Source organism: Zea mays, chromosome 8, assembly GCF_902167145.1.
Source record: "Zea mays cultivar B73 chromosome 8, Zm-B73-REFERENCE-NAM-5.0, whole genome shotgun sequence".
NCBI classification, from domain to species: domain Eukaryota; kingdom Viridiplantae; phylum Streptophyta; class Magnoliopsida; order Poales; family Poaceae; genus Zea; species Zea mays.
This window is the reverse complement of record NC_050103.1, coordinates 8,805,827-8,814,261: the sequence shown is the minus strand read 5'-3', so window position 1 is coordinate 8,814,261 and position 8,435 is coordinate 8,805,827. Positions and strand designations below refer to the sequence as shown.

The following is an 8,435-nucleotide window of genomic DNA, read 5'->3' as shown; positions in this document are numbered from 1 at the left end:
TATATATATATATATATATATATATATGTCCTATTAGAAAGAACTATCATTACTATTTATATTAATGTCCCTTTAAAAAGAACTACTTGCTTGTACATTTATATGTACACATAATAACTAATATACATATATATATATATATTAAATATCCATCAATATTAATTTATAAATATGTAAAATAAAATTCCACTTAGTACTGGTTCTTGGCTTGAACATGCAATAAAGTCTTCCTTTAGTATCGGTTCATGACACAAACTGGTATTAAAGATGAACTTTTAATATCGATTTGAGTCAGAATCGGTACTAAAGACCCTCTTTATAGTACCGGTTACTCAGTATCGGTTGGGAATCTGATAATTGTAATCAGTTTTCATACCGATGACACTTTCTCTAGTGGTGTAAATAATCAAAATATTGAATAGAAAACAATTTCCCTTGGGTACTGAACAAAGACATGCCAACAAAATGGGATGATAAATGCGAGATGTATTCTAGGTCATGTTACCACAAAAATTATATGTAGACATCACACGACATGATATCACATCATTAGATGCCTAACATGTGAAAACTGACTGTCATTTACATCCCCCATTAGTAGGATATGGTAAACAATGTTGTGAGATGCTCATATAATCCCTAAATTATATTATAATAATGGTGAGAGAGATCTTAGCTGTGTCATGCAAATTGTCGGTGTCTGAACTGAAGCGCATAATGCAAGCAGTCCCATCACTCGTAAAAAAATGAAGGAAAACTATAGTGTGGTCCTAGGATCTACAAGCTTCTATTAGAATCCTTCAAAACCAAAGTCCTATCAGAAGCAGATCATGTGGTAACTTCATTACTTTAATTGTTGACAATGGGATCCACATTTTAGTAAGTCAAACAATTAAATCAGGATCCAGAAATTCGTGAAACAATGAATGATCATGGGGCTATGAATCTTGAAAGATGAGTTCTCAGGATCTTTTGCTTTCGACGTTGATATGCCTAATGTGACAATGGTGAATCCAGAAGGAATCAGTAAACATGGGGTGTATCATGTGCACCTACGTGAGCATGCATTGCACCAGTTCTCTGGGACAGCATTCCAGCAGAATAAAATCCAAGGATTCTTCGACACCATCTAGTATTCTATTGTATTTCCACTTCCAATCCCATGTGATTATTGAGCGCGACCTTTAAACTAATACCACCCCTTGCCATTAAGAACTGGATTAAAGTAAACAAGGAAGTGAGGAGCACTACTACTTTCAATTTGCTTTCTCCCCTGTTCGCAAATTGTACCAGAAAACAATTGAGAAAAAATCACATGAATTTAATGCATGCTTGTGAGCATGCCATGTCCTCTTGACTCAGATGCCCATCTATTTGTGTTAAAAATTATTGGAGCACTGTGGTAGCAAATTATCTGCAAATAACCCATCAGAATGACAAGAAAGTGCACAATCGCCCATTATCATCTTTTAAAAACTGAAGTGAACTGCAAAAAGCATCATTGCTACAAGGCTAGAGATACAGGACTAGTATACCAGAAAATAAAATGTCAAGACTAAGCAAAGTTTCCTTTTGGTATGACGGCATGGCCTCTTCAAGAAGCAGAAATAAGTTGCGGCTACAAGATTGGTCACTACCACAATGAGTACATGATTCTGAAGTGTCATAGTTATGCAAGGACAAGCTGCTCGCTGCAGTTCTGACCCTGGGATTTTGCAGGGGACAGCAATAGAAGTCGCATTCACAAGTTCTAAGGACTATTTACATGAGCACCTAGAAAAAAGAAGAAAAAACAGAAACCAAAGAACTATTCTGGGATCCTTGATTTGCTGAATATGCATTTAGCTGTGAAGGCCAGAACTATCGATATCATCAGGAGCAGTAGCTGATTCGACCAATCTCTCAAAATCTATGATAGTCGACTGAAAATTGAACTGGTACCCACTTTGCATCCATGACTTTATGCATACTATAGCCTGCATGCTACTAAGAGGGAGGCAGTACTGCTGCTTGTGGATGTTGTCCCCTTTACTTGTGAACAGTTCTTCAGGATCCAATGAGGTCCCCTGAATTGCCAAAAAGTCTCGGGCCATCAGGGAGAGACGTGGATAGCGGGAGGAATGCCCCCTCCACCACTCAAGGGCATCAGTGGAAATCGGTGCGGGGGGCTCTGCGAGATACTGCGAGAGCTCATCATCAGCAGTGGTCATGCTCACCCGGCGCCTTTTGCGAATAATCTCTTCAGCAAAGGCGAACGCACCAGCATCCTCTGTGGTGTCCTGAGCGCCATGACCATTTCCAACAGCTTGGAAGGTGCTGCTGTAGTCCCGGACAAAATGGTTTCTTACATCGTCCAAGTTGCTCGTGGAGTTCAGAGTTTCAGGGATGAGCTCTCCCTTGATCCTTGGATCAAGAATTGCGGCTGTGAAGGTGAAGATGTTGTAAGCTTCAGATGTGAACTTTTGAGTTGTCTTGGACATGTCACCGGCAATGTTCTTGAGCCATTCTTGGTGGCTGCTGCCATGACACAGATTGATCAACTCGAAGACATGGTCCATGAAGAAGAAGACGAGCCCAAGAGTTGGTAGCTTGCAATTACAAAGGTTTGTAGTAGTTTTGAAGAATGGTTCAAGGTATGAGTGCAACACATCGATCACTGACTTCTCTGCAGTAGTCAGAACCCAATCCCTTGGTACGAAGATCTCTTCAACCTTCTTGATGGTGTTCTCTATTGCGTTAGGAGCCTAAAATATATAAAGAAAAAGAGTATACAGAACTGAAGAGCATCAGCATGGTAAAAATGTACAGGGGTTTGCTATGGTACTCCCATTACTTTTGAGAAGGTAAGAACTCAAATAAATCTAGGTCCTTGATTTTTAGAACACAAAACAATTAATAATTAAAATAGTTAGAAAAAACAGAAAACAAAAATCAGGTAATCACGCCCACCTCCTTAATCTACTTGGCGTGATGCACATCACGCACATCAATTCCTTCCTAAAATTGATCGGTGTGCATGCGTCAAGTGCACCATAGTGTTGACGCACATCATGATCATGAGTTGGAGGCTACAGTCTCTGTTCACACACATATGAGTCTATCATGCTACAAGGTCAAAGTTGCATACCAATTATGATAGGATTTTAAAAGATTTTTTCAAACGGTTCATCATGTATACAATGTTATGTTAATATATTTTTTGTTTTAACGTGGTAAATATTTACACAAAAACACACAAATCATCATTAACATACAAAATGTACATGTTATATATGCTAACGTACAAAGTGGTGGCCAAAACATATATACATGCCGTGTTAATCATGTTAGTGTACAGAAAGATCAGTCACTTCTTTAAAAAAAATTGTCACGTCACAGCCTAACCATGCAAAATTAAAATATACCATGTCATCCAAAGTTCTAAAATAAAAAGATATTACATCCAACAAATCATGCATGCACCTAAAAGAAAGGTTTTTTAGAGATAAAATTTCCTTATGTATCCTATTTTATAAAATAAAAAATCATATAAATATATATTTCACGTAATAGATGATAATGACCATACAATCGAATTAATTAAACACAGTTATTTGGGAGTACAGTAGCAAACCCCAAATATACATGAATGGACTATACATTACCTTCTTTACCACATCAAGCATATTATAATCACTGTTCCAATTTGCTGAATGGTCAAAGGGGAGTTTCCATGAACCTTCTTGATAAACTTCAGTCCAGTGCTTAAAATCCTCCATCATCTCCTGGTTTGAATGGATGTGAAGAATAAACTCGCGGATCTTGGACAAAATTGGTTTCACATTTTCCAGTCCTGCTTCAATGATGGTCTTCAGTGTTCTAGCAGCACAAGGAATGTAACAGAATGGGAGGTTACGGGTCTTAAGCTGCCGTGCGAGCTCATGACAAGCATGTATTGAGTGTTGGCTGTTATTGTGTGTGCAAGCAAGGATTCTTGAATCGATGTTATACATCACCAAGACATCCATTAGAACTTGAAAAACCTCAGAACCAGTGGATGGGTATGGGATTCTACACACATCAAGTAGAACATTCTGTGAGACCCAGTTTTCATCAATCCAATGGCATTTGACGGACATGTATACTATTTTCTCGTACGAAGTCCAAAAGTCCAGAGTAACAGAGAGCCGGGAAGTGATACATTGCAGAGTTTCCTTGACGTCCTCCTTCATACTTCTGAAGACTTCAATGATAACTTCTTGAACCTTTTCTTTTGGCCAGAGCCTGACAGACGAGCTCAGGTACTTGCAGCTATCAATAAGCATATTATCTTCGAGAGTAGAAGGTGGAAGGGAGGCACTGATAAGCCACCTAAGAAGTAACCAGTTGACATGGTCAATATCAACAGTTGCTTTCGTTTTAGGTTGAGACCGTAGTTTAGGTTGAGCTTGATCTTGAACTTGAGATTGAGATTGAACTTGAGGCTGAGCTTGGGCCCGAGCTCGCACAGGAACATGAGGTTTCCTGCTTCTATTAAGCATGGTAGCCTCTATGGTACTCTGGTTAGTGAAGCTGACGCCCTCAGGAAGTTGGTGATAACCAGGGTGGCGGTTATTAAGATGCTTTCCCAAATTCCCTGCACAACCATGCGAAAGCATATTAGTGTATATGGTGCACATATACAGATTATATTCATATACGGCAACTAGTAACTCCAAAAAATCCTATTTGGTGCTTATTATAATCATATTTTTTTTTAAGAAACCGCATGAGAACTGCGCATCTTATATATTAGAGAGGAAAAGACAAAACATTACAATAGAGGAGAAGTTGCAGAGCAACTCTCCCAAAAACCCTAATAAACCCTAAGGTGATTACAGATTGTTGCTGAAACTTGACCCGACCACGCCCAGGGCAGCAACTGAGCCCAAGCTCCCAAACTCCTTAGCTCCTGCCATTACCCAGCAAACGTACTCATCCGAGAAACACCGGAAAATCCTGGGTAATGAGGTAGACTCCCCATGGAAAACTGCTCTGTTTCTCTGAAGCCATAGACACCAAGCCCCCAGGATGATCAGAGAGTTAAGCCCCTTTTTTCTGGTCTTGACAACCTTATGGTTTGCCTTTCCCCACCAGTCTGCAAAATTCTCTTCATCAGCTGTTGGAGTGATGTGCCCCAAGCCAATAGCAGCAAGAATTGTGTGCCAAAATTGCCGTGCAAAAATGCACGCAGTAAGGAGGTGCTGAATTGTCTCTTGGGCCTGATCACACATGGGGCAAACATCTGGGTGTGGCATTCCCCTCAACTGTAATCTGTCGGCTGTCCAACATTTGTTCCTTATTGCCAACCAAAGGAAGAATTTGCATTTAGGAGGAGCCCAGGTCTTCCATAATCTCTTCCAAGGCTCAAAAACAGTAGAACCAAAGAGAAGGACTTTGTAGCAGGATTTAGAAGAGAACAGCCTTGATGCCTCGTGCCTCCAAACATGGCGGTCTTCCTCCTGAGAAAGCTGCACTTCCCCTAAAGTATCCCATAAGAGAAGAAATTGTTGAATTCCAATCATTGTTTGGCCTATGTGTTTGCCTAGAAATAGGCAATGGATAAATGCTCTGAGTGATCTTTAGGACAGCTCAAGTGCAGAAAACAAAAGTGGACGCTGCAAATAACGGAAACCCTGTCTATGTGGCTATGCGCCTATGCCTCTTGCAAAACAATTCCCCACCAAGGGCAATGCTATGTTATATGATCAGGATTGGCTGACCCCGACGACTCAGCGACCACCTCTTGTACCATATGAATTTTGGCCAGCCAAGACACTGACAACAAAATAGCTTGACCCTGGTCCCAGTCGAGCACAGCCAGATGACAAGCGCCCAGCAGCCCAGCGCGGCAGGGTCTTGCCGCCAACCTTGCAACGCACTACACAAGATACAAGGGCCAAAGGCAAGCGGCAAGCCCAGACGTGGACATGCAGCACTAGCACAGCTGGACCTCAAAAGTCAAAACGCTTGGCTTTTGCACAATCAGTGATTCCTCTCCCTGACTAGTCCCCACCACCAGTCCGAGTCTAGTCTGTCATCGTTTTCAGCTGCTCGCCTCCCGTCGTCAGGTGGTGGACCGCTAATTGCCTAAATGCACGGTCCTGACAATTGAGGAGTACGAATCCGATTTCACAATTTTTAGAGTTCACCAATCCCCCATTTGTTGCTTGTGTTACAGAAGCATATCATTTTTTTTAGAGTTCCTTAATCACTGAGTGATGAATAAGGAGAAGAAGTAAGCACCAAATAGCATTACATCATACTTGGTTGCTACTTCTAGCAAATTATTAAGAGCGTTCTGCCATGCTCTTCCTCATTCCAGCAAATAGCATTACATCATGCAAGTTTCAGTTTGCTTTTTGTCTCCTTTTTAATGTTTACTTTTTGTGGGCATAGTTTAATGAGCCAGAGGCTAGAAGTCTAGAACCGAAATAATGAATGGTAATGGGTATAGCTTATGAAGAGATCAGAATCAAAAATTACTTTTTCTAAGAAAAACATGTGTCGCTTGCCCCGTGTAGCATTTGAACGTTGTGTAAATATGTTTAAGAAAACCATTTGAAAGCCCATAAACACTGTAAACAGCACTGAAGATCATGTCGCGTGCTGGTAACAGAACTGACACTTACCCGTGGCGGTGGTCATGCAGTAGCTCTTCCTGCAAAGCCTGCAGATGCGGGACTTGCCGTCGAGCGCGGTTTCGAAGAACCTGAGGTAGAGGGACTTCATGGGCTTCTTCTTTGCCTTGCCCTCCTGGCCCGGGGAGGAGGGGCCGGCGGCCAGGCCAGCCACGATCGGCTCGACGCCCGGCAGCAGCGTCATGTCGGTGAGAGTCGAGTTCCCCATGCCTGGTGGAGTCCGCTTCTGAAAGGAGAGCAGGGCGCCATGGCAGGTTCAGATTCCACGAGCGATTCGCGTAGTCTGTTATGGATCCTTCAGAACTAATTGTGCACGAAGAGTGGATTGTGCAGATACAATTTTTTTTTTAATTTCAGTACGGAGTAATAAAGTTTTCCATGACATCGGCTTTGATGTGATTAGCCAGATTCGATGAAAAGAATCGAAGAGTTTTATCTTGAACCGGCGAAATCGCAAAAGGGTCATGGCTATCTCTCTTCTCGCTCTGCGACTCGCGAGTCGCGATGCCGATTGCCGAAGCGAAGCCTCTGGCAGGAAGAATGGCGGGTAGTACCTGAGGAGAATGATCGGGAAGCGCGGGGACCGAGCCGATCCCGCGGACTGGGAGGGGGCAGGGGCGCCGGCGAGGGGGATGCGGCGCGGGAGCCGAGCCGCCGCTCTAGATGGGAGACGACAGGACGGGGAGCCGACGAGGAGAAGGGGAAACGAAGTGGGGACGAGCCGGCGACGGCGCCGATCCAGCCAGCGAGCTAGGGTTTGGCCGGTCTGGGTTCGAGCAATCGAGCCCGAGCCTTGCTTCTGTTTCTGACGAGCAATCGGACGGCGCGGAGCGGCTCGGTGGGCGGCCGCGAGCCAGCCGCCGGCTCCCTCTTGGGCTCCTGGGCTACGCTGGGCTGGGCTTACACAATCGCGAACTAATTTAGGTGTCGTTTGGTTCACGAAATATAGCGTAAATGGTAATGATAATGATTCACACTCGAATACTGGTAATAACAAGTTTGAATAAGCCAATATTCATTTCTAATGTAATATCAATTACGGTTAGACTTAAACAAACATAATTTAACGTTATGTGAACCAAACGATACCTTAGGCATTTCTAGCGGAGAGTGTATATAGACGTCCAAAACATTATTTTAAACGGTATACTATAAACATTGTAGACAACATTATTTATAGAGTGGAGTTTAAAAAAAGTGAGATAGAAAGTGGGATGAAGAGACTGCTGTAGATAGCCTTAACACTTCCATCAACAACTAACGACCATGGTGTTTATGTTCTCACAAATGAATTTTTGTTCGTTTCGGATTAAAGTCGATTATTTAGACTGCTGTAGTTACAATATGTAGAGACAAAATCAGTATAGAAGCAGTAAAAGTTGGTAGGTTGTTTGAGTGAACCCGCAGCCGACCAACTCAGGTTCGTTTGATATAAGAAAACTAGGTATGTGCCCGTGCGTTGCGACGGAACACAAATTCACGAGAAGGTTCTAGCGACGGATTCACGAGAAGGTTCTAGCGACGGACGGCGTGAACGCAATAGTGACGGGAGCCCACATGGGAAAATAGTGCATTGTTGCAGAGAAGCGCGAGCCTGAGCGCACTACGAGCTCCATCGTCGTGTTGCGGGGCTGCCATTGCCACGAGCTCCATGTATAAAATGGGTTGTTCTGATCATAATAACTAAAACAATGATGTGCCAAGACTTTTGCTGCTAAACTCAAAGACTCATACAATATTGACAGTGCATTGTTGCAACGGGAATATATAATATCA

At 42.7% G+C, this 8,435-nt stretch overlaps 1 protein-coding gene across 2 annotated transcripts; it reads right to left on the bottom strand.

Moving 5' to 3' along the window:
* Positions 1-1,477: 1,477 nt before the first annotated feature.
* On the bottom strand, positions 1,478-7,447 carry LOC100281177 (uncharacterized). Of its 2 annotated transcripts, NM_001154096.2 has the most exons (4): positions 7,214-7,324; positions 6,651-6,885; positions 3,645-4,615; positions 1,627-2,744 (listed from the first exon to the last, which is right to left on the bottom strand). In NM_001154096.2, the coding sequence occupies exons 2-4, from the start codon at positions 6,865-6,867 to the stop codon at positions 1,842-1,844; spliced, it is 2,091 nt and encodes a 696-aa protein (NP_001147568.1). In that variant the 5' UTR covers positions 6,868-6,885; positions 7,214-7,324; the 3' UTR covers positions 1,627-1,841. The 2 variants fall into 2 exon arrangements, with proteins under 2 accessions (XP_020397688.1, NP_001147568.1); XM_020542099.3 differs by having other exon boundaries at positions 1,478-2,744; positions 6,651-7,447.
* Between the last annotated feature and the right edge of the window lie 988 nt (positions 7,448-8,435).

What these genes read in the sequence shown, in the direction of transcription:
- LOC100281177 (XM_020542099.3), bottom strand. Translation starts at nt 6,867, where the DNA reads ATGGGGAACTCGACTCTCACCGACATGACGCTGCTGCCGGGCGTCGAG. An exon ending in CTGCATGACCACCGCCACGG is followed by an intron (nt 4,616 to 6,650) that starts GTAAGTGTCAGT and finishes ATGGTTGTGCAG; the next exon opens with GGAATTTGGGAAAGCATCTT. An exon ending in TGCTTGATGTGGTAAAGAAG is followed by an intron (nt 2,745 to 3,644) that starts GTAATGTATAGT and finishes TATATATTTTAG; the next exon opens with GCTCCTAACGCAATAGAGAA.